Source organism: Musa acuminata, chromosome BXJ2-8, assembly GCF_036884655.1.
Source record: "Musa acuminata AAA Group cultivar baxijiao chromosome BXJ2-8, Cavendish_Baxijiao_AAA, whole genome shotgun sequence".
In the NCBI taxonomy this organism is placed as follows: Eukaryota; Viridiplantae; Streptophyta; class Magnoliopsida; order Zingiberales; family Musaceae; genus Musa; species Musa acuminata.
The window spans coordinates 12,257,145-12,283,067 of NC_088345.1; the positions used below are offsets into that span (position 1 = coordinate 12,257,145).

The 25,923-nt window shown below is 44.3% G+C and overlaps 2 protein-coding genes across 2 annotated transcripts; both read left to right on the plus strand.

Moving 5' to 3' along the window:
- The first annotated feature begins 5,582 nt into the window (after positions 1-5,582).
- On the plus strand, positions 5,583-15,398 carry LOC135619222 (uncharacterized). The gene is made up of 6 exons (XM_065121029.1): positions 5,583-5,813; positions 7,347-7,455; positions 9,442-9,572; positions 9,647-9,721; positions 10,106-10,255; positions 15,066-15,398. The coding sequence occupies exons 1-6, from the start codon at positions 5,619-5,621 to the stop codon at positions 15,183-15,185; spliced, it is 780 nt and encodes a 259-aa protein (XP_064977101.1). The 5' UTR covers positions 5,583-5,618; the 3' UTR covers positions 15,186-15,398.
- Positions 15,399-16,136: 738 nt separating this feature from the next.
- Positions 16,137-17,456, plus strand: LOC108952040 (gibberellin 20 oxidase 1-D-like). The gene is made up of 3 exons (XM_018821913.2): positions 16,137-16,693; positions 16,797-17,118; positions 17,190-17,456. Exons 1-3 carry the CDS (start codon positions 16,137-16,139, stop codon positions 17,454-17,456), a joined length of 1,146 nt encoding a protein of 381 aa, XP_018677458.1.
- The last annotated feature ends 8,467 nt before the right edge of the window (positions 17,457-25,923 follow it).

The window sequence follows — 25,923 nt, forward strand, 5'->3', positions numbered from 1 at the left end:
TAGCAAAATTTACAAACTTGCATAACTAAAATTTTTGCTAGCTTGCATGATGATAAAAATGGAGATTATGTTTATTATGCAATGATTTGAACTTGTATGTCCAAACACTTGAAAGTTATATTTCTCCTTTTTGTTGATGACAAAGGGGGAGAAGTATTATTATGTTATGCATGATGACATATTACAAATATTCATGATAAAATTTACAATGACTTGAATTCAGCTTGAATTTAAGGTTCTATAAATATGCCATATTGATAGGGGGAGTTAAGGTTAACTCCGTCGTTGTCATCATCAAAAAAGGGGAGATTGTTGAATCTCATATTTTGATGATGAAACCAATTGATAAGTGTTTATGATTTGATTTGTGTTTTGAGTGACGCAGGATGCTTCGATCAGGATGAGACATTTAAAGCAAGAAGAATCATGTTGGGCTGGAGAAACATGTTAGAAGATTGGACGTCGCGCCGAAAGATTGATCGACATATGGATAGAAGGCTTTGGGCCACGATTTTGGGCATCGGGCCAAGAAGAGCGGATATTGTGCCAAGGATATCGGAGTTGCAGAGGTCAACTTGCCGATTAGGCAATAGGCTGCAAGAAAGGACGATGCACCGATGGACCAATGACATGCCAGACAATATGATTGATTCATGCTTAGTAATAATTATCTAGATCGAAGTGTGTTTTACGTATGTAGGATTAACTACGATATCAAGGCATAGAGCAAAATGAAGTCCTGGAGTTAAGAAAGCGATTTCGTTGGGAGTTCGAGAGTTTGTCGGAAGTCTAGATGTTCGTCGGAAGTTCTACCGGAATTGACCGAGAAGTCCAGGTGCTTACCAAAGAAGTTCGTCGGAACTCGCCAAGAAGATCATCGCGAAGTCTAGGAGCTTGTTGGGAGTCCACTGGAACATTACCGAGAGATCGTCGGAAGATCATCAAAAGATCGCTGGAAGCTCGCCGGAAGAAACTAAACTTATGGACTTGTTTAGCTTAGTAAATATCTTAGAATTCATAGTTAACATATAATTGGGATTGGAATTGGGCCAACCCAATTAGAGGCCAGTTGGGCCCATGTATGAACTATGTTGGGCCCAATTAAAAGGCCCAAACAGTGACCCAAGAGGTGACACCATTATGGCACAATCTCCGAGACAGTGTTAGGTAGTGGTATCGTCAGTCTCAGTCTCCGAGAGGCTATAGGTAGTGGTACTACCCAGTGCAATGTCAGTGTCATACTAACACTGGCGGTGGTACCGCCTGTACCTAAGAAACTCGGGATGAGATATTTTTAGGCTCCAAGTTTGAATCAACTTGAGGCCTATAAATATCCCTCTCATCCCTGGTTAAATAAGATACAACTGAGAGCAAAAAAGAAAGAAAACTCTATTGCAATTATATGTGAAACTCATCTCAAAGTTCTAAGTGTTATAATAGTTTGAGAGAGGAGTAAGTGGGGGTATAAGGGTTATCTCCTAAACCTAGTAAAAAGAGAATTGAGTTGTAAAAGGTAGTTGGTCTTCGCCTATTGAAGGAAGACCGATAATGGATGTCGGTGGCCTCAACGAAAGAGGAATCGGTGAAGTGGATATATGTCACGACGATCAAACCACTATAAAAATATGGTTTGCATTTTGTCTTGAGCAATTTACTTTAACTACAAACCACTTTACTTACTTACTGCTTTCAATACATTTATGAACGTGTTTTAAGTTAAGATCTTTACGAAACGATTTTCATTGAAATTGGTTTCAACTAAAACGAAACAATTTGAATATGTGATTTAACTGCTGCACTAATTCACCCCCCCTTCTTAGTGTCGACTCGTTCCTAACACCTCATCCATCTAATATCCCAGAGACTATATACTGGGCATGGTGCTGTCAAACCCATATGGTTTCTACTCGAGTCTCGCTCTAATCAGATTCTCTTGGAGAACTCTTTCTCTCTCAATCCGAATGACCCTGTCCAGGGATTTTTCTGAGCAAGAACATATGAGATATTCCTCTCATGACACCGAGAGTGGATAATCCTCTATCGATACTCAATAGTCCTTGTAAAGTTGACTGTCACTCCTGATGATCGATTGTACTATATTTGGGACATCCAAACATATAAGTCTGGTATCAAACAGTTGAGCACTCATACAGGAAATCGATGTCTGACAATAAGGCATTATCAACCATTCAACATTCCATAAGCAAATCAATTAGTGAACTCATTCTCCAAAGAGCACCTGTATTGTATCCCTAGTATCCCCACACGAGCAGCTATGAGACCAACTTTATCAATCATATGGACGAGTATACAAAACACTAGTCAGTTCGGTCATCTCGATGACCTTTTTGAATAACCAATAAATGGGATTATTTAGGATTTGTGTTTAAAGACGAATCGATCTCATTATCGTGATCTCATCACGATCCGATTCCTATTGCACAAATCTAAGGACATCACAATATATATACATGCATATATGCAATGGTTGATATAAAGTGATAAAATGCCAAAATGTAATAAGCAAAAAGACTGCGTGTCAAGTCACACGTTTCATCACTAGCTTGCAGAGCACATATGACTAGTAAACATTAATCAGCAAAAGAAAAAAAAAACTCATATGATAATCATGATAACATATAAATAATGTCTTCATGTGAAAGATAAATATTATTTCATAATTTCAAATATATACATGTGAATAACCAAATGAATATCCAAGAATAATAATTAAATTTTATTGATCACATGTAAAAATATAATCAATAATTCATATGAGAAAACTATAAAAGTAAATCATAATTTATATTTTTTTAAAAATAAAAATTAAATCTAATCAAATAATCAAAATATAATTATGATTAAATTCAATCATAACTATAATAAATCATATTTATTAATTTTATAATTAAGAATATAAATTAGAATTCTTAATTTCATAAGGGTAAACCTATAAATATATTGATAGGACATATATTAGAATTATGAAATTTATAAAGGGTAGAACTATAATTTGACAAAACCCTAACCTCAAGGGTACAATTATAAATATGTCAAAAACACTACTGCTTGCATCACTACAGCTTGCGCGTGCGACATTACCACTGCCTGCACGTGGTCGTTGCGATGGTTCCTGCCCGTGTGTGGCCATTGCCTTGGTGGGGCTCCTGCCCACGCATGGCTATTGCATGGGCGTGACCTACCCGCGCGCGGCTACCGTCGAGGCTGTTTGCCTTCCTGTAATCGTCACATGGGTGTGGGTTCTGCCCGCGTGCATTTACCGCTTGCTGCGCTATAGTGGGCATGCTGCCCTGCGTAGCCTCTATCGCCTACAGATTCGCTGGTTGTACGTAGCAAGGTCGATGATGACTATTTCTGCTTCGCGATCATTGGAGAATATGGATCATTCATACATTGTAAACAAAAATAATAGATCTAATATATTTAATCTCAAGAACCTAGGCTCTAATACCAATTGTTAGCATAAAATTTGTAATATGCTATATTAAATGTGGAAACGATCTTTTATGTTAGGATTAAAATCAAATATAATTAGATCTAGTTTGATGATGTATACCTTTTATTGTCATCTAAAAAAGAGATATCTATTTTGATTTGCAAAGGCATCGTCTTTAGATCTAAGATCGCTGTTAATCTACAAGCGAACTAGATAATTCTCCTATCTTCCTATCCTTTCACAAGATCACATAGATTAATGAGACTGTAATCTCTCAACTGAATATTTTATAAGATGCGTACCCTCTCTTCTTGTCTAGTCCCCAGAGGTCTTATCTATTTATAGATAAAGAGTCTATGATAAATAATTAGAAGAAGGTCTCCCATCAAAATTATAACATAAGGAATCATACTTTAAATTTGACTTCTTTTTTATTTATCAATATATATCATTAAAATCTATTAATTATATTATATATATTTTATCTAATTATAAAAGGTCATAAAATCTTACAACATTCTTTCGATAAGTTATATATTCTCCTAACAATAGATAGAAAAAACACATGTCCCACTTCTAACAATCACATATTAAATGATATCTCTCATCCATCCAAATGGGATGCATTCTTCCCGAGTGATATCTCTCACCCATATCATTCTCTCCCTTGGTACGAAGTCGAGGGCTTGTAGATCTTCGCCAACGACAGCTGGCATACCACCACCCCCAAGCCCAATGTCTTCGTCGTCAACATCGACAATACCTTCATGGTGAAGCCCAAGCGAGCCTCCCTCCCACTACACTAATGCAGGCGAGTGCTCCAAAGCACTAACGAGGTGTAATGCGCATTACATGTAGGCATTGTTGAAACGAGAGATACAAGAGTTGTCTACACAAGGTGGCCGTGAACATCAAGGTAGCACAAAAGTCGATGGCCTTCTTCCTATGCCCATCCATCGACAAGGTGGTGCGACCGTCAATCTACCCTAATGCATACCCCCAACCTCACATGGCCCGAGCTACTCGAGTTCACGCAAAAACATCATCGAGCTTACTGAAAGGATACACTCGACGCCTTTACGAGTTGGATTTTGCACACTCGAGTTCACGCAAAAGTATCATCATCGAGCTTAGTGAAGGTCTTGTTGGCCGTGCCCAGGATGAGACGAATAAATAACTCTGATTTGATCGGTCCAAATCAGAACTGGACTTTTTTTATCTGTTTTTGGGTGGTTCAATAAATTATCATTATACATATATCATTATGTTATAACGTCAAACTTCATTTTAAATGATTGACCACAGTCGAAATAAATCGATTTTACGAATAACGATTCAAATTCCATGGTAAAAATACCCCACAAGCTGCTTAGAACAACCACTAGATTCTGCAATGGGCCCGACTAGGCCCGCAAACAGGGTCATCTGGCCTAAACCAGTTTGGGTCGATTGAAATCCTTATTGAACCGATCCTAGTTTTTACTAAATCAACATATACTGGGCTCAGTTGCTGTTGAACTAGACACTAAACCGGCTCCAATTGCTACTGGACCAACATAAATTAGGCTTAATTTCTGCTGAACCCTATCGAACCGACTCTAGTTGCCACGGGTCCAACATTAACCGGACTAAATTTCCACTGAACCGGAGGAACTCCAACGAACTAGCAAAATGTGGGCCCCATCTCTATTGAGCTAGACCGGATTGACCTGAACAAGCTTGAACCAGGTTGAAATCGGCTTGAACCGACTTGATTTGTCTGAATCGAGTCGAACCTGTCTGATTTGCGTCAAGTTGCGCACGTCACGTGGTGGGTGGAGATGCGCTGCATACCTAGTCCAACCGACGCTCGCTAAACCGGACCCGAACTGGGTCTGACTTGCCTAATTAGATTCGATCGGAATCCATTTTAGCCTCTTTGGTTTGTGCCGGAATCGCGCCCGTGTTGGGTCAAGACAAAATGTACCTTTCTCTTCTTGCAACTCTGATTTCTGAGTTGTAAGCCCTAATTTTATTTGATTTAAATTTTTTGGGTTTAATTAGGAATAAATTTGCTATTTAAGTAGGAATACACACACATAAATATATATATATATATATATATATATATATATTTATTGGGGGATACGAGGAGGGAAGAACAAAAAAAGGCCGCGAGAGAATGGAGGACGGGCGGAGCGTGCTGGAGACGGGGCGGGCGGAGCGGTCGGTGTGGCTGATGAAGTGCCCGCCGCTGGTGTCGCGGTCGTGGAAGTCCGCCGCCGCGTCCGCCGACCCCTCCAACCCCAACCCCGCCGTCGGTAAGGTCGTCCTATCCCTCGACCCCCTTCGCCCCGACGATCCCTCCTCTCTACAGGTAATCTCCCTTCCCCCTCACCGCCTTCTCGTTCTTTTATTAGGTGTCTTGAATTTTGATGCTTCTTTCTGGAATGTTATGTGATGATCTCTTGCCCTCATGTCCTCGTCTCTGGAGCCGATCTTTCAGAATCGTTTTTAGTTTTTGTCTTCTATGTCGCCGAGAAGTTTGAACCCTCCCACTTGCTATCGATTGCAGACCGGCTTGTGAATGGCATGTCCCCTGGTAGGATTTAGGAGTAACAATGTGAAGAAGGGAGACGCATGTGATGGGCGCCTATTTTAAGATGTCGCTGTTGTATGGAACCCTAAAGGAATCTTAAAACTTTTGTATGAGAAATCTTTCCTGGCCCGGGAATAAGGCTATTTAGGTATATATATAAAGGGTTCTAACGATGTTCCTGGTATCAATTGCTTGTTCTGTTACGATACTTGGTATATCTTGTTGAACTTATCGACTATTGGCTTTTACCTTTCTTCTTCAAGGCATGCCTTGGTTGGTGCAGAATTGTTTATTTTGATTGTGGTTTTTGTTTGTTTTGTTCCTGCAGGGTAACGATCTTGACGCATTTGGGAGTAGATAGTTATCACACTAACTCTTATAGTTTAAGGACAAATTAGACTTTGTTCTTTCTACGTGATTACTATATACACGACCCTCAATGTAATGCTAGAATTCTGAGAGGTATTTTTTACAGAAAGCCACTTTGTATTTGCTTAGGTTATTTTTTCCTTTTTTCTCTATGTATCATTCATCCTTCCTTGAGTTCTATGTTTCTATAACTCTGAGGCTGTGCAGTTGCGGCTTTTGGGAAGGAAACACTCGAGCTTGGTTGATTGCACCTACATCTGGCTGCATGTCTTAACTAAGAAATGATCGCTCGGATTGTGTTTTGGCATGACCTGGGTCACAAGGCCAGACACTCGGCTATTCTGTTGGCAGTTCTCAGATATATATATCCTTTTGACTATATCTCAGTATAGGTGATCTTGACACTCCAATTGAGTTCCAAGTTAGATGTGGGAGGACAAATGAGTTGGTTTACAGGACTAGAGTAAGTCTATTATCATTGATTTGAACCTATGTCTTTTGGGCTAATGGTTCAGGCCCATCAAGTTAATGTGGGATATCCCATTGGACTGGTTTATGTACGTCAGTGTACTAAAAAATTATCAACAAGTCCCCATGTCACGATACTCTCATTTCCTGTTTGGACTTCCATAGGCCTTTGATAGTTATGAAATGCTCCGGAACAATCAATGGTATAGTAGCCATTCATCTTGATGTGTCTTATCCAGCTTAGCATTAATATTTGTTATGCAGGCTGAGCTGCTTATATTTAGTGCTTATATTTGTTTTCTGCATTCTCTAATTATTTGTTCTTTTTAATGGTTCTTTTTCACCATTGCCGAATCAGATTGGCAGTTGAACTGGCAGTACTTTTAAAGCTCATTAGACTTATGATTTTGGCCTACTAAAGTCCATAGCAGTGAGATCTACCTTTGGAGTAATACTATGCTTTTGAATTTGCAGTTTAAGATGGAAATGTCACAAACTGATTCTGCCAATACACCCAAGAGTTACACCCTGAATATGTTCAAAGACTTTGTCCCAATGTGTGTTGTTTCTGAATCTAACCAAGGTAAGGATTTGCTAACTTGCCTTTGTTCGGGGGGTTCTAAAGCCAATAGTGTGCACTTTGATGGATTTTACATCACCAGTTAAACCCATCATGTACAGTCACCTAAGCTTTAGATAGACCTTAGGAACTATGCTATGCATGATTGAACCAGTATAACATATTTAAAACCATGTATATTATATGATAAGTATAATCATGTATAATACAAATATATGTATTTAATCTCTTTATATGTTGTTTGTTGAATAATAGCTATATGTACATACTTATACATATTAGTATGCTTCATTTCTAAGTCTGTAATCTTTGCTATTGCAATATTTTTTCAAGTATTTTTTGAATACATTTGTCACTGCTGTAAAGTTTCTGTTATAATATTCAACTGTTGGTTTTGGTTATAATATTTTTTATGTACTAATGATACAAAGCTGAGTGGCCTTTTTTAAAAAAATTTTACCTACTGTTCCACCAAGAAGCCTAGACAGCTTGTTTGTTAATCCCCTAAGGTAGCCAAGTTTGATCAAGAACTATGCAAACTGCCTAGCAGCGAAAAGCCCCCGCACATTTTCCTTCTATTGTGGTGGCAAGGCTGACTGGGCTATTTATTGCTAGTGTATTTGTCTAGAAAAAAAGATCTATTCCAATATTGTACATGCATTTTATTTTTCAAAATAATTGGGAGCATTTGGAATATGTTGATAGCTAACCTCTGCGGCATCATACTGCTATTTCTTATGTTCCTAAAATTCATTTTTAGGTAATGAATCAATTTGTTTTACAAAATAAATATTGGCATCATGCAGTTTACCCAGTGATTTAAAAAGCGCTAGGCGCCAAAAGGCGCCAAGGTCCAAAAACGCCCGAGGCGCTAGGCGCTCGCCCAGGCGCTCGCCCGAGCGAAGCGAGGCGCTAAAATATAAAAATATAAAATATAATTAATAAATATAATTATTTAAAATTTTAAATAAAAATATAAAAATATATAATATAATTAATAAATATAATCACATTAACAGTATAAATCTGCTGACGGAGAAACGAGGAAGCAGCGGCGGCGAGCGGCGGCAGCAGTGGCGGCGGCAGCAGTGGCGGCAGCGGTGAGCGGCGGCAGCGGCAGCAGCGGCGAGCGGCGGCAGCGGCAGCGGGAAAGGGAAAGGGAGCGGAAGGCGCGAGCAGCGGGAGGCCTCGAGGGAGGCGCGAGCAGCGGGAAGGCTCGCGGGAGGGCTCGCAGGAGACGCGAGCAGCGAGAGGGCTCGCGGGAGGCGCGAGCAGCAGGAGGCGCGAGCAGTAGGAGGGCTCGCAGGAGGCGCGAGCAGTGAGGGCTCGCGGGAGGCACGAGCAGCGGGAAGGCTCGCGGGAGGCGCGAGCAGCGACAGCGGCAGCGGGAGCAGCGACAGCGAGCGACGAGATCGCGATCGGGATCGGCAGCGGCAGCAGGTTAGGGTTGGGGTTATATCGGTTTAGTTGGTTCGATTGAACCAACTAACAACCGAACCAGAACCGAACCAGACCTAAAATTCTGGTTCGGTTTATCCAGGCGCTCGCCCGAAGCGCCCAGCGCCTGGGCTCGGGCGAGCGCCCAGGCGGCGCCTGATTGAAGCGCGCCGCCTGGGACATTAGCGAGGCGCTCGGGCCTCGCCTCGCCTCGCCCGAGCGCCCGAGCGCCTTTTGCAATCACTGAGTTTACCTGCAACTTTTTTTGGTTTTACCATGTTTTGATTATGGTTACAAATATAGGAAACGATTGTTGTACTGCACGTCATGGTTGGCATTACTCAGATAACACCAACTCTTGCAGTCGATGCCACATATAGTTAGTTGGCATGTGTCGACTGGTGCAAGGACATGTTAAAAAGGATCCTTGATCTAGAATATTGGTACCGTTGATCATATGCTTTATAAGTCATTATACTCACTGAATAGATTCTTTTGCATTAGATAAATATTGCAGTTGTATAATATCTTGATAAAAAAATGCTAATGTAGGAAAATTTTCACTGGAGGGGAAGGTGGAACATAAATTTGACATGGAGCTTCACAGTGAGAATTTTAGTGACTATGGTAAATTATGTCGTGAAAGGACTAACAAAGCTATGATCAAAACTAGACAAGTGCAGGTTGTGTTTTTTTTCCCCATTAATTTGTGTTCTATCTTTTGTGTGGTTCTAAATCTTTTTTTTATTGGTTTAAGGTAATTGACAAAGATCATGGAGTGCTTATGAGGCCTATGCCCGGTATGGTTGCTCTGGTTCCATCGGGTTCAAAGGTAAATGTTTCTCTTTGTTTTTGAACAGTCAAGATACATACATGTATATAATGTTTTATTCACCTTTTTATGTGTCAGATGTACATGTTTCTTATGTTTTTGTATTTCATGCTCATTTAAAAACACTTCATCGGTTACTTTTGGTGGCAGTTATTTTTCATTGGTGCGTACAGATAAGTGTGCACAATTTATTGCTACTTTCTCCAGCATCTCAATATTGGTAAAGCTTACTTGTGTCGGTGCCTGTATTTTCTATCTTTGCAAAGACTGTTGTTGCAAGAAAACATTGTAATTAATATTTTGCAGTGTTTGTTAGTAACAAAAGTGCTGGTCACTATTTACAACACTAGATATTCCATTTTAATTGATATTGTTATGCACCAGGACAAGAAGAAACTAACACCAACAAAAGGATCGGATGCAAAACGAACACGTAGGGACCGTCGTGAATTGGAGAATATCATCTTTAAGCTCTTTGAAAGGCAACAAAATTGGGCACTGAAGCAACTGGTCCAAGAGACTGATCAACCTGAGGTTTGTGCTTCAACTAAAATACTATACTCTTTAGTATCAGGGCTGTAACTTCATTGGCTGATTTCAGAAAAATCATAGCTGGACTTGATTTAATTTTCTATTACCACCAAGCCTGAGAGATAAAAAGTATGCTACAGACTACTATTATGTTTTTCATGTAATGCTCTACACTATAGAATAGACGAACCTTAGATCCCTCTTTGGTGTCATAATGAACACCTCTTTCTTGTTACTGTATCTGGAATTTTCCAAGTATCCTTTATGAGAAGTTCCTTTTTATATTTATATTGTCAAAGTAATGTAAGAATACAACACATTTTCTATCCTTTTTGGCACTAGCTTTGTTCAGGTCGGAGGACTGGCTGCTAACAATTTCACAAGTGACAATGATAGTCTTGAACACGAGAATATAATTTTTCTCATTCATTGTTCTTTTCTATATACAAAGGAAGACATATATAGGTTGATTACAATTTGGACAACTAAGGAAATTGATTCTATACAATATTTCATTTTAATTCATTTCTTATAATATTGGCTGATTTGATACTGATTGTGAATCCCTTAATTATGATACTAATTCATTTTCTTAATTTGATATTGATTTGATACTAATTCATTTCCTTAATTATGGGATTATAAATCCCTTAATTATGGGATTTAGGATCCTATAATCATCGGATTTTTTACACTCCCCCTCAAGCTGGCTCGAAGATGTCAATTATTCCTAGCTTGCTAGTTAGATCCTCATAAGAAGATCTTTGAGGCCCTTTGGTAAGAATATATGCTAGTTGTTTCTCTATAGGAATGTAAGTTATGTAGGCAATTCCTTTTTCAATTTTTTGCTTTATGAAATGTTGATCTACTTCAACATGCTTTGTTCTATCATGGTGCATTGGATTATAAGCAATGTTTATGGCGGTCTTATTGTCACAATATAGTCTCATAGGAGTTTCTATGATATTACACATATTTGGATATAGGATGTATCGTACAAGATCTAATTCTTTTTCTAATGACAACGAGAACATTAAGATCTGAGGAAGGAATAGATTTACCTGTATTTATGCCTGGATCTGCTATCGGCTCAGACTCTTTGCAATACTCAGGAGGGTGAACATCGACCTTTTTTAGATTTCGCTGTCTTGAATACATATGAAGCTCAGGTGCAATCACAGTGATGTCTCCCCTTGCCAATAGCATATTGTGGCATTGGAGATTTGGGTTATGGTGTTGGAAATTTGGATTCATAATTATTAATAGGACTAGTTAGTTGTTGACTAGGTAGGTTTGGTAGAGTAAAAGTAGGATATGAACGTGACAAGAAAATAGGGATTGGTAGAGATAGTTCCCAAAAACAATCTTCTTGGGTAGAATTCTCTCTTTTGGGAATATGTTTGGTTTTCAAAGAATGTGACATCCATAGTGGCAAATATTTTTTTGATATAGGATCATAATATTTATAACCCTTTTGAGTCGGGGAGTAACTAATGAACGCACACTTTAATGCACGACGTTCAAGTTTACTTCGATGATAGTTATGAATATGGACAAAAGCAATGCACCCGAATATTTTTGGTGGAAGAGAGTTAAACAGTTTCACATGTGGATAAATGGAGGATAAATAATCAAGGTGTTTGAAAATTAAATATTCTGGTAGGCATTTGATTAAATAAAAAATGAAGCAGTAAGATTGACATCTTCCAAAAGATATTTGGGAATATAAGTGGTAAATAAAAGAGAGCGTGCTACTTTAAGTAGGTGTCTATTTTTTCGTTCTGTCATATTATTTTGTTGGGGGCTATCAACACATGAAGACTGGTGGATTATTCAATGCTCTAGCAAGTAGGAACCAAGAATGATATTAAAGTATTCTCTATCATTGTCAGTTCTCAGAACTTATATTTTTTCTTGGAATTGATTTTGGATCATGGTATGAAAGTTCTCGAAAGTTTTCTCTACATCAAATTTTCTTTTAAGATGTAAACCCACCATACTCTTCTATGGTCATCAATAAATATTATAAACCACTTGGTCCCAGATAAATTTGTCACTTTAGAAGGAGCCCAAATGTCACTATGTATAAGATTAAATGGTTTAAATTCTTTCTAAGGACGAGTAGGAAAAACAGTGTGATGGTGTTTAGCAAATTGACAAATTCCACATTGAAATAGAGAACTATTATTGTTTTTGAACAATAAAGGTAAAAACTTTTGTAAATAAGGAAAGCTCGGGTGGCCTAGTCTATAGTGCCACAACATTATTTCACTACTAGCATGAGTGCTACTATGTACTGTCAACTGAGCTTGTCCATTCCAAGTAGCGTCATCTTCAAGATAATAAAGTCCTTCACTCGCTTTATCACTGCCAATCGTCTTCCCCGAATACAGGTCCCGAAAATCACAGTGAGAAGGAAAGAATTTAGCAAAACAACGCAAATCCTTTGTGAGTTTGCTAATAGACAAAAAGTTCAAGAGAAGTTGGGAACATGAAGCACATAATTTAATACAAAGGAATCTGAAATTGCAATCGTGTCTTTTCCTACTATAGAAGAAAGTGATATATCGTCAACTTTTATTTTAGAGTTTCCAGGACAAGGTGTGTAAGAGGAAAACAAGTGTGGAAGACTAGTCATATGGTCTGTTGCACCTGAATCTATGATCCAAGGAGCCTTAAGACCAAAAGAAGCAGACAAAGCTGTGAAACAATTACCTTTCTTGGCCAAAGAGCAAGATAGTTTTGGGATTGGTTCAGAAACTTAAATAGTTTCTCAATTTGTTCCTTACTAAACAAAGGCGTTTCGGCTCCTTTAGAGGTGGTGGCAGATTGATTGTCTACTTGAAATCCTTGGTCATTAACCTCATCTGGAATTCGATTGTTCTTTTAGTTTGCTGATTTTCTATGCATCTTCTAGCAAGTTTCTCGTGTGTTTCTCGGTTTATTGCAAAAATCACACCATACTTTGCTATTAGCATCCCCGTTCCTTTGATTACATTGCAGAACATTAGCAGAAGAATTAATTTCAGCTGTTATAATAAGTGCAGAGGTTTTTGCAACCATAGATGGAATGGTATATCTCATCATGACTTGTCTTCTACTTTCCTTTCTCCTAACTTCGAAGAATATAGCTTAGAGAGATGATAATGGATCATTTCCTAATATCTGTCCACGAACTGCATTTAGTTCTTTGTTTAAACGTGCCAAAAATTGAAAGGCCTGATCCCTCTCAAGCATTTTGATGTATTGAGCACTATCAGCAACACAACCACTCAAAATCATAAAAAATTTCAAGTTCTTGCTAGAGTGTTTTCAAGGTATTAGAGTATTTTGTAACACTAGTACTACCTTATTTAAGCCCTTTGATCTTGTTTGTAATTTCAAATAATTGAGCTAAATTCCTCATATCTGAATATGTCTCGATTGTAGCATCCTATATAACTCCTTTGCTGTTGGTAAAAACATATATGTTTGGCCAAATTCTGGTTCCATAGAGTTTATCAATCATGATATGATCATGGAATTTTTAGAATCCCATACTTCGAACTTGGGATCATCCTCTGCAGGTGTCGTTGTTGATTCGATCAAATAGTTGATCTTTTCTTTTCCTCGAATATACAGCTTTACGAACTAAGACCAATGAAGAACGTTCTGTCCGTTGAGTTTATGCATTGTAATCAGCAATGATGGATTGTCGCCTAAGCTGTTTGTTGGTGATGGAAGTATTGATTTCATCTTCTCTCCCCGAGACATAGTAGCGTAGGTTCCTCATGAGCAAACAAGGAAGAAGAAATAGTTGGGGCTGATCCAGAGAGTGGTAGAATAGAGGAAAAGATTTTCAGCAATTAAGGCTGAAAGAAAGAAAATTGTTTCCTATAGGAACCAAGCTCTGATACCATGAACACAAGATAATATAATTATTCGTATTCATTAATCTTTTCTGTATACAAAGGAAGACATATATAGGCTGATTACAACCTGTACAACTAACGAAATTGATTTTATTGATCATGGTTTGCCTTACCAGTCTGTATCAATATATTGACCAGTCATCGGTATGATATGTGCCGACATACCGACATATGATATGGTGGAGTGTACCGGTAGACTAATATGTACCGCCCAAACACATGATATGGTGGAGTGTACTGGTAGACTAATATGTACCGCCTATATCGATTTCCTGTTGGACCAATATGTATCGTTCATACAGGGCGATATGCTTCGGTACGATGAACCTTGCTTGCTATTGATTTTATATAATATTTCATTCTAATTCAATTTCTATAATATTATATAATATTTCAATATAATATTATTTCAATATAATATTTGATATTGATCGAGAATCCTTTAATTGTGATACTAACATATTTCCTTAATTTGATACTAATTAATTTGATGTTGATTTGACATTAATTCATTTTCTCAATTATGGGATTCAGAATCTTTTAATTATGAGATTTTTCACAAGTATTAATTGGCCTACAAATGAGAACATATACATTTTTTAATTAAATGCAGAAATCTAGTGTGATGTTGTGTTATGGTCTAAAATACTTCTACTCGGGCAAAACTGTGAGAGAAGCATATTTTTAGGCTGTTAAGAGTAGGAGGAACATTTTCTCAGGCTGCCAGCATTTTTTGAACGTTGTATTACTTTATATTCTTGTTCTGACTTGGTCGGCACACGGAAGCCGATTATAGTGTTATGGTTCAGTTACTTCTTCCCATGGAACTGTGCCAAGTACTGAGATATGGTTGACTTATTGGTTCGTTCTGTTATTTAATTTTGTTACTTTTCCTTTTGTAGCAATTCCTGAAAGAGATACTAAATGATCTTTGCGTCTATAATAAGAGAGGACCAAATCAAGGAACCCATGAACTGAAGCCAGAATACAAGAAATCCACAGAGGAACTCGACAATATGTGAAGTTCCATTGCTGCTTCCAGCAAATTTCTTCTCCTGATGGCTCTAAATTTAAGAACTCTTTTCTTGGAGGAGCATATAGAGATACTTTGGGCTTGTTGATGTATTGGGTCCATTTCCCATTTCACTGTTGATCAATATTCATTCATTGTGACATTAAAACAGGATACCACTTTTTAATCAGGCATTGCTGGATGATTTCCTACCATTTTTGAAGTGATATTGTATCACCTCTCTCTCTCTCTTTCTCTCTCTCTCTCTCTCTCTCTCACACACACACACACACACATACAAATATACGGTGATGAAACCTCAGTCATGCCAGTTAATGATATTTTAATTTTGTTTTAGAAAACTACTGTAAGTTGTAATTGCCAGTGCTCATAGTGAAATATTATGTGTATAACCGGTAACTTGAAGTATATATCTTCTTCAGTAAATATAACGGCTCTTTTGAAGTAATTACAATTGTTTTGTGTAGTAATTGCTTCTTGTATTATTGACCGTGTCATCTGTTGTTACAACTAAATCCAGAGCTGCAAGAAGCAATGGTGATATGAGAGCCACGGAGCATGGGCTTCTTTCATCTATGACCCAACTTTTGTAGATGTGACTTCAACCTTTTATACGTCTTTAAATATAATATAATACATCCTTGTGCGGCGCCTCCTATATTTGCACGTACTCATGCCTTCTCCGTACCAATTTGTAGATGCAGTTGGGACATCCTATTTATTTTTGGTATCCTGTGCCCGGGATTCGCTGCCCGATTCACCGTAGCGAGGTAAGATACACTGTTAGAGATGGATGATCGCTGTTGATCCGATGCAGCACCCCGAACCCTAACCCTCCCCCCTCCTTCCCCTTCGAGGAAGAGGAAAAGGCAGCAGCTGGACGTGTATATATATACTTTTTATATGCACGCGCAGAGGTCGTCCAAGGAAGCTCCTCAGCATGGTCCTGAACACTCCTTCTCCACCCAAAACAGAGGTGGATGCAACCACGGCGACGCCAGGGCCACCCGGGACGCCGTTGGTTTTCGACGCTGCTTTCCATAGCCAGCAGGCCGACATCCCCAAGCAGTTCGTCTGGCCCGAAGATGAGACGCCGACTCCCGACGCCGACGAAGAACTCGTCGTCCCCATGATCGACCTCGGCGGGGTCATGTTCGGCGACCCCGCCGCTGCTGCCATGATCACCAGGTCCATTGCGGACGCGTGCCAGCAGCACGGGTTCTTCCAGGTCATCAACCACGGCATCGATGCCGGGCTCCTGGCGGAGGCCCTCCGCTGGGCGGAGGCCTTCTTCGTGATGCCGCTCGCCGAGAAGCAAAGGGCGCAGAGGCGGACGGGCGAGAGCTTCGGCTACGCCAGCAGCTTCACCGGGAGGTTCACCGACAGGCTGCCATGGAAGGAGACCTTCACGTTCCGCTTCTCGCCTTCGCCGCTTGCCGGCGACATCGTACAGGACTACGTCGTCCGCACCCTCGGGGAAGACTTCCGTCACTTCGGGTAAGCGATCGGCAATGAATGGACTACGATCGAGCAGGTCAAACAGGATTCATGGTGATGAAAGCGCGTCTCGCTAACTCGATGCTTCATGGTTGGATGACAGGGAGGTGTACCAGCGTTACTGCGATGCGATGAGCAACCTGTCGCTGCAGATAATGGAGGTGATCGGGCTGAGCCTGGGGATGGGGCGGGCGCACTTCCGTGACTTCTTCGGGGACAACGACTCGATAATGCGGCTGAACTACTACCCGAGGTGCCAGAAGCCGGAACTCACGCTCGGCACCGGCCCCCATTACGACCCCACCTCGCTGACCATCCTCCTCCAGGACGACGTCCAAGGCATGCAGGTCTTCGCCGACGGCAAATGGCGGACCATCAGCCCCAAGCCCAATGCTTTCGTCGTCAACATCGGCGACACCTTCATGGTAAGGCCTAGCGAGCCTCCCTCCCACTACACCAACGCAAGGGCACTAACGAGCTGCGGTACTGCGTGCAGGCGTTGTCGAACGGGAGGTACAAGAGTTGTCTGCACAGGGCAGTGGTGAACAGCAAGGTGGCGCGGAAGTCGCTGGCCTTCTTCATGTGCCCGGCCACCGACAAGGTGGTGCGACCGCCGCCGGAGCTGGTGGACGCCGACCATCCCAGGGCGTACCCAGACTTCACATGGCCCGAGCTGTTCCAGTTCACCCAGAAGCATCATCGACCTGACATGAACACACTCGACGCCTTCACGAGTTGGATTGCCGCTGCGGTGCCACAGTGAAGAGAAAGATGCGACAGGAGTATAAATAAATAAATAAATAAAATTGCCTCTTCGGTTTCGATGAATTATAATCTTTTTTATTTCATATATATATATATATATATATATATATATATATATATATATATATATAGAGAGAGAGAGAGAGAGAGAGAGAGAGAGAGAGAGTGTGAGAGAACCTTTAGAAGTCTGATGTATTTCATGAAGAGAATCTTCTGAACAATCGACATGTATTCCATGCAGCAATATAAAAGCACACCTTCTCTCGATGAATATCGAGAGTCATCAGTCGACTGAACTGGATGACGATATCAATCGAGCCCTCATGATAGGGTATTGATCAGCATTCCTTGTGTAGATCTGGGCGTCGTGTATTTCAAGCTACGTCTCTCCTTCTCTAGGGTGGCTCGCCTTTGTGGGGTGACCGAATTTTTCTGCAAAAATGATCCTCGTCTGGATCACCCGACGAGACCCCTCCGACAAGCAAGTTAGTGGAGTGATCAATTGATCTTTCACCCCCCTCCCCGCTGCCAGATGTTGGCTAGAGGTCTTTATAGTACTGCACGTGGGTCGGTCATACGTGGGTTGGTGTGGTAGACATGTCAAATAGTGCCTTGGTACGAATTCTGACTTAGCGTGTCTCGGGAGCGGCTTTGCCTCGGGATTCCCAAGATATGACGTGCCGAGCAGTATCCTGGTACAGATTCTAACTGTGGCCGATGGCGTCGGACTCTGACGCTTCTTGGGCCAAAATATACCGTATCACTTCCCTTCCCCACCCCCTTCCAAGGCGTGCGGAAGGGCCGGGAGGCATGCATGGGTCCGAATGACGCGATTGTGTTGGCTACTCATGCGGGGAAGCCGGATTGATACGTCGGGGGATGATTTAGAGGGGCGGTGCCCCGTGATTCGGGCAAGACTGATCCTACTGATCGATCGGTGGGGGCCTGGTGAGGCGAAACAAAAGCGTTGAAACCGGCGAGGCGAGACCTGCGCGACAAGGTTGGATTGACTCGTCGGGGGCGTTTTAGAGGGGTGGTGCCCCGTGATTCGGATAGGACTAATCCTGCTGATTGATCGGTGGGGGCCTGGTGAGGCGAAACTAAAGCGTCGAAACCGGCAAGGCGAGAGCTGCACGGCGAGGTTGGATTGACACATCGGGGGCATTTTAGAGGGGCAGTGCCCCGTGATTCGGGCAGGACTGACCTTGTTGATCTATCGGTGGGGGCCTGGTGAGGCGAAACTAAAGCGTCGAAACCGACGAGGCGAGACCTGCGCAGCGAGGTTGGATTGACTCGTCGGGGGCATTTTAGAGGGGCGGTGCCCCGTGATTCGAGCAGGACTGACCCTGCCAATTGAACGGTAAGGACTTTGTGAGGCAAAACCGACGTGTCGTAGGTCGGATAACGGGTTTGGCATGCCCGAAGTTACAGTTGCCGAGATGCGACTAAGGTGTGGCTCAGGCGTTGGATTGGCCAAGGTGCGCTGAGGCGTAGCTCAAGCATTGGATTGGCCGAGGTGCGCTAAGGCGCGGACACTGGATTTGGTCGAGATGCGACTCGGGCATTCGATTTGGCCGAGATGAGTGGCTCGGATGCTGGATTTGGCCGAGATGCAACTCGGGTATTGGATTTGCTGAGATGCGTGGCTCGGACGTTGGATTTGGCCGAGATGCTACTCAGGTATTGGATTTGTCGAGATGCGTGGCTCGGACGCTGGATTTGGCCGAGATGCGACTCGGGTATTGGATTTGCCCGAGATGCAACTCGAGCATCAAATCAATCGCAAGGTGTGACTCGGGTGTTAGGTCGCCTGTCGAGAGCGATCTAGAGTGATTCAGGCAAGAGCTAGACCTGCGGGCCGAGGGACTATGCTCGTGCTTAGGTTTTGGTGCCGATGGGTCGCCTGTCGAGAGCGATCTGGGGCAACTTGGGCAAGGATTTGGACTTGTGGGCCAAGCGACTAACCTCGGGCTTAGGTTTGGTGCCGATGAGTCACAAGTCGGGGACCGATCTGGAGCGACTCGGGTAAGAAGCTGAGCTGGCGAGTCGCAAGTCGGGGATTGACATGGAGCGACTCAAGCGAGAAGCTGAGCCGATGGGTCACAAGTCGGGGGTTGACATGGAGTGACTCGGGCGAGAAGCTAAGCCGACGAGTCACAAATCGGGGATTGACATGGAGCGACTCGGGCGAGAAACTAGGCCGGCGAGTCACAAGTCGAGGATTGACATGGAGCGACTCGGGCAAGAAGCTGAGCCAGCGAGTCACAAGTCGGGGATTGACATGGAGTGACTCGGGAAAAAAGCTGAGCCGACGAGTCACAAGTCGGGGATTGACATGGAGTGACTCGGGCGAGAAGCTGAGCTGACGAGTCACAAGTCGGGGATTGACATGGAGTGATTTGGGCGAGAAGTTGAGCCGATGAGTCGCAAGTCGAGGATTGTCATGGAGCTACTCGGTCAAGAAGTTAAGCCAGCGAGTCGCCAGTCGGGGATTGACATGGAGCGACTTGGGTGAGAAGCTGAGCCGATGAGTCACAAGTCGGGGATTGACATGGAGCGACTCGGGCGAGAAGCTGAGCCGACGAGTCACAAGTCATGGATTGACATAGAGTGACTCGGGCGAGAAGCTGAGCCGACGAGTCGCAAGTCGAGGATTGACATGGAGCGACTCGGGCGAGAAACTGGGCCGATGAGTCGCAAGTCGAGGATTGTCATGGAGCTACTCGGTCAAGAAGTTAAGCCAGCGAGTCGCCAGTCGGGGATTGACATGGAGCGACTTGGGTGAGAAGCTGAGCCGATGAGTCACAAGTCGGGGATTGACATGGAGTGACTCAGGCGAGAAGCTGAGCCGACGAGTCACAAGTCGGGGATTGACATGGAGCGACTCGGGCGAGAAGCTGAGCCGACGAGTCACAAGTCATGGATTGACATAGAGTGACTCGGGCGAGAAGCTGAGCCGACGAGTCGCAAGTCGAGGATTGACATGGAGCGACTCGGGCGAGAAACTGGGCCGGCGAGTCCAAGTCGAGGATTGACATGGAGCGACTCGGGCAAGAAGCTGAGCCAGCGAGTCACAAGTTGGGGATTGACATGGAGTGACTCGGGCGAGAAGCTGAGCCGATGAGTCACAAGTCGGGGATTGACATTGAGTGACTCGGGCGAGAAGCTGAGCCAACGAGTCGCATGTCGGGGATTGACATGGGGCGACTCGGGCGAGAAGCTGAACCGACGAGTCACAAGTCGGGGATTGACATGGAGCGACTCGGGCGAGAAGCTGAGCCGACGAGTCGCAAGTCGGGGATTGACATGGAGCGACTTGGGCAAGAAGCTGAGCTGACGAGTCGCAAGTCGGGGATTGACATGGAGCGACTCGGGCGAGAAGCTGAGCCGGCGAGTCACAAGTCAGGGATTGACATGGAGTGACTCGGGCGAGAAGCTGAGCCGACGAGTCGCAAGTCGAGGATTGACATTGAGCGACTCGGGCGAGAAGCTGAGCCGATGAGTCGCAAGTCAAGGATTGACATGGAGTGACTCGGGCAAGAAGCTGAGCCGGCGAGTCGCAATTTGGGGATTGACATGGAGTGACTCGGGCGAGAAGCTGAGTCGGCGAGTCACAAGTCAGGGATTGACATGGAGTGACTCGGGCGAGAAGCTGAGCCGACGAGTCGCAAGTCGGAGATTGACATGGAGCGACTCAGGTGAGAAGCTGAGCCGACGAGTCGCAAGTTGAGGATTGACATGGAGCGACTCGGGCGAGAAGCTGGGCCGACGAGCTGTAGGTTGGGAATTGATCTGGCAAGCCTATGGACCTCTTGTCGCGAGTGGCTTTTTGATGAGAGATTTTGGATGACGAGGCATCTTTCGATGGGTCCCTTGGGACGTGGGGTTGCTGCTCGGGGTTCCTTGAGATAGCACCCGAGGTGACCTTTGCGGATCAAGTCCTCGATTTGATTCTGGAGGTAACGACAATCTTCCGTGCCATGGCCGTAGTCCCGATGGAACGTGCTCAGAGGGAGAGGCGGGGGCCTTGGGAGCAATAGCTCTTGTCAGTCGGGCCTCTGGCGGGGTTGCACTGGGGCTGCTGAAGTCATTCTCCGGGATTGTTCCGCCCTTGGCCTCTTGCTGTTCATGCGCTTTCCCGCCACCAAAGCTTCGGCAGCGATGTACTGGTTGGCGCGTTGGAGCATCTCAGGGATAGTTATTGGCGGCTCCTCGATCAGTGACCAGAAGAACCTTGAAGGTTTCAACCACCAAAAACGCATGCATGATAAGAGAGGGGTGAGCATCCGGGAATCCCCGGATCTCAGTGGCAAAGCGTGCCATGAACTGAGAGAGCGACTCGTCTTTGTGCTGGGACAGCACAAGCAGGGTGGCCGTGGAGGGCATAGGTTGCATGTTGACGAGGAAGTTCTGCTCGAACTCCTCGGTGAGCTGGTCGAAGGATGAGACCGAGGATTGGCGTAGCCGGCTGAACCATGCTCGTGCCGGTCCCCTTAGAGTGGTCGGTAATGCCCAACACATCAGTGCGTCGGGGGTGCCATAGAGAGCCATCTGAGCCCAAAACGTGACGACATGCTCCGCGAGGTCGGAGCCTCCATCGTACGTCTCCAATGCGGGTAGCATGAAGTTGAGGGATACAAGCTTGCCCTGTATATCCTGAGTGAAAGGGGACCCACCCGAGCCGCCTTTGTTGGACTCGCCCCGCGATTTTTAAAACTCACACTGGAACGCGTCCAAACGCTGGTTGACCCGGGACAACTGGGCCCTAAGCGAGTCGTCCGTTGAGTCGGACGATATGGTGTCAGGTTCTGAGCGGGGCGATGTGATTCGATAGGGTGCAGGTATGCTCTATTCGGGCGGGCCTCTCGGGTCCATTGCTTGCTCTCGGGCTTCTCCAGTCCAGATCTGCTCCTCGCTCGGCCGCTGCCAGGTCGAGTCGGTCATGCACGTCACTAGTCGTACGATCTGAGAAATGATTGGAGCGAGCATCTACATCATACCCGTCATGGCCTGCACTTGCTTGGTCAGGCTAAGGAATGCCTTGGGTGTCACGGTCGAGGGCCCTGTGGCAAGCCCCGGGGGCGACAACCCCAGGTCGTTGAACAAACGCCAGTAGTGGTCTGGCGTCAAAGCCGACGTTCCCTCGTCTCCGGGGGTGGGGAGGGCCTGGCCTTTTGGTTCGATGGAAGAGAGGTCGGTCGGAGGTTCTCCCTCGGGGAGAACTCCTATCAGCTGCTCCTGCGACATCGACCCTCCTAACGCCAAAATATTGGTGAACAGATGTGTCGTGGCTGGTGAGTCAGCACGGCCTGGTCCACGTGGCTGGTGAGTTAGCATTCCTTGTGTGCCGATCCGGGCCCCGTGTATTTCGAGCTGCATCTTTCCTTCTCCGGGGTGGCTGGCAGCTCGCCTTTGTGGAGTGGCCGGGTTTTCCTACAAAAATGGCCCTCGTCAAGATCACCCGATGAGGCCCCTCCGACGAGCAAGTTAGTGGAGTGATCAATTGATCTCCACCCCCGCCACCACCCCCCCCCCGTTGCTAGATGTTGGCTAGAGGTCTTTATAGTACTGTATGTGGGTCGGTCGTACGCAGGTTGGCATGGTAGACATGTCAAATAGTACCTTGGTATGGATTCTGACTTGACGTGTCTCAAGAGTGGCTCTGTCTCGGGATTCCCAAGATATGACGTGTCGAGCAGTATCTTAGTATGGATTCTGACTATGGTCGATGACGTCAGACTCTGACGTGTCTTGGGCCAAAATATACCGTATCACCTTCATCCCAATCGTCGCTTTCCGCTCGTCCTCGACCCTCTCTCGTGTTGAATGGATAAGGAGAAGTGATAGAGCTAAAACACATGGAAGAATTGGAGACAAGGTAAAGTAATTTTATTACGGTCGAAATATTCTTATAACAACTCAATCGTATGATTCTCATGATCCGACACGAGGAACCCGACCGTCGCCGTGTCGTCACCTGTTTGGCGTTCGCAGCCTCCTCCGACTGGGCCGCACGGTCGTCCCGTCAATGCTGTCCTCGTGGATGAGCTTTGGGCCTACGGGATACGATTACTGCCCATCTCGCGTTGTTTACGAGAAAAGAAAGGGGTTGGTTGACATTGGTGGGCTTACCGGCCACGAGTTGGGCGACAAGATGGTCAAAAAAAGGTGTCACATCCTTCCATTTCCGTCGTCGTCGCACACACCCGCGGTGCGCGAATTCCCTTTAATCTGGCATGTCGTAACTTATCGGACTGCTGGCCCACGTCAAAAGAGCACGTGACGGCGGCTTGCTTACTGGATGGCCGAACAATAGGATACGAGCACCTATCGGCAAGATTACCGTTCACCAGTTTCATCCCAAAGGGAGCCAAAAAAAAAAAAAAAGGGCCTCAAATCCTTCGACTTCGTCGTTCTTAGTCTCACAATCGGTGACCAGAATCGAATCGTTTGTCGATACAGATAGATCGACGCATATCTTCCGGTGGGACGTAGAGACAGCGAGGGATCCCCTACACATGTGACTTTACAAGAAAGACGACACGTGTACGTACACGAATATAAAAGCATTCAACATAACATGATCCGTCATTGGGCCTTCGCGGCATTAGCGTGGCCCAATCGAGCCACGTTCGTGGGCTCAGTAGTTGCCCATCGGAGAGGAGCACTGTTGTCACAGGACACAAGAAGCGTACGTCCCCAACCGTGTGTTTTTTATGCCCTGCCTCACATTCCATTCAATTATTAGAGAGGCATTATGCTAATAAGAACGTGAGACGCTCGAGCCTTTATGGCTGTTGAAGGGACAACAACACCATTCCCTATGGTGTAAGGGGACAAGCGTCGTGAATTCTATAAGAGCATGGAACCACTAAACAACTCTATGCTCGAATGTGGCTGCCCTCCTCTATGTGCCAGCATGAAGACACACCTACGCACAGAAGATAGACAGGTATGATGCAAGTGGAAATTTGCCACCATCATGTAGCAGTGGAGCACCCGTTGGACTATTGTTAGAGTGAGAAGTTCAATAGGCATGGCCAGCCTTAAGGGTTTTGGCAGTTCTTGCCGGCACCGGATTCACTTCCCCAGGGTTTTGGCAGCGCTTCCATCAAACATAGTTTATGATCACAGATTGTGGCATCCGTTAGCGCAGTAGCTGATGGTGCTCAGCTCATGTCTGGTCACCGATCACTGTTTCCGGAGTGCAATCGCCCGGCATGATGATTTCTGTTTATCTATGCAGGTCCTGTCGTGCAGCACAGACCTCCTCTCCTGGCTACTGATTTGGTCCATCCCGGGCTCTGTTAAAGAACTCCTCCATATTGGATCGGGTGGGGAGTCAGAATGAGGTCGTCTGTGGTCTCGTAGCGCTCAACATATGCATGCGACGAGCGAGGGTGGGTGATGGTGAGCGATGGTGTGAATCCTCCTGACGCGGTGTTGCTTCAAGCTGTTTTAGGAGACGCAGGGTGGGTGATGGGATGCTTGGAGTTGGTAACCTCGGAGCAGACCAGATTGAGACTGACCAAATGATGGGGACTAAGTGGAGGGCGGTGGGCGACTCTGTTTATCCATTTACCTTGCCAGCGTCGGGAGAGGGAGAGAGGATAAGAAGAAGGAGAGGGTGGTTGCAAGTGCACACGGAGTTCCCCATCGGAGAGAGGCGGCCAATCATCGTCGACCGCATCGATTCCAACTCTGCCAAAGAAAAAGGCGACCGGGTCCACCTTAGAACTGGAACTGCTGCTGCGCTCCATCATCACATCTTTCGGATCCTGATGTTTGATATCAGATAGATATTGTCATTGTCACCCGTAATTTTCTTGTAATTCCTCTCTTCTTTTTTTTTTTACTAAAGAAAAATAATTAAGAAAAAAAATAAAATAAATAAATAAAGACAAAATATTCCTAATTTTGAATGGTCAAGTCCAATTATTTGACAGGTCAGATTTGATTTCCTTTCTTTGATATCGACCTGAATTCGATAACAAATCTGCATCATATCTCCTCTCCTTTCCATGAAACTGAGATGGAGGAAAAGGCCAAACTTTTATCCCCAAAATCCAAAATTTCATTGGTTAAAGATGATGCGTGCCTCGTTGGATCCGATTACACCATAGGAATATAATTGCTATATACGGGAAGAGAGAGAGAGAGAGAGAGAGAGAGAGGAAGACATCCACAACATTGCACCCATAAGATATGGTATACTGGACTTGTACTTTGCTGTGTTTGCTTTTACACATGCGTAGCTACGCACATCATTCTCCATCGCCATTTGTATATGGAGAAATAAAGACATGCTCTTTTTGGTATTATGTGGCCGGGATTCGCTGTCAGGGTCATCACAGCGAGGGAGAATCTCTTCATGATTTTAATCTTGTATATGGTGATAGATATTGTAGGATTGTAAGGTTGATGATTGCTGTGATCTGATGCAGCAAACCCCTCCTCCACTATAT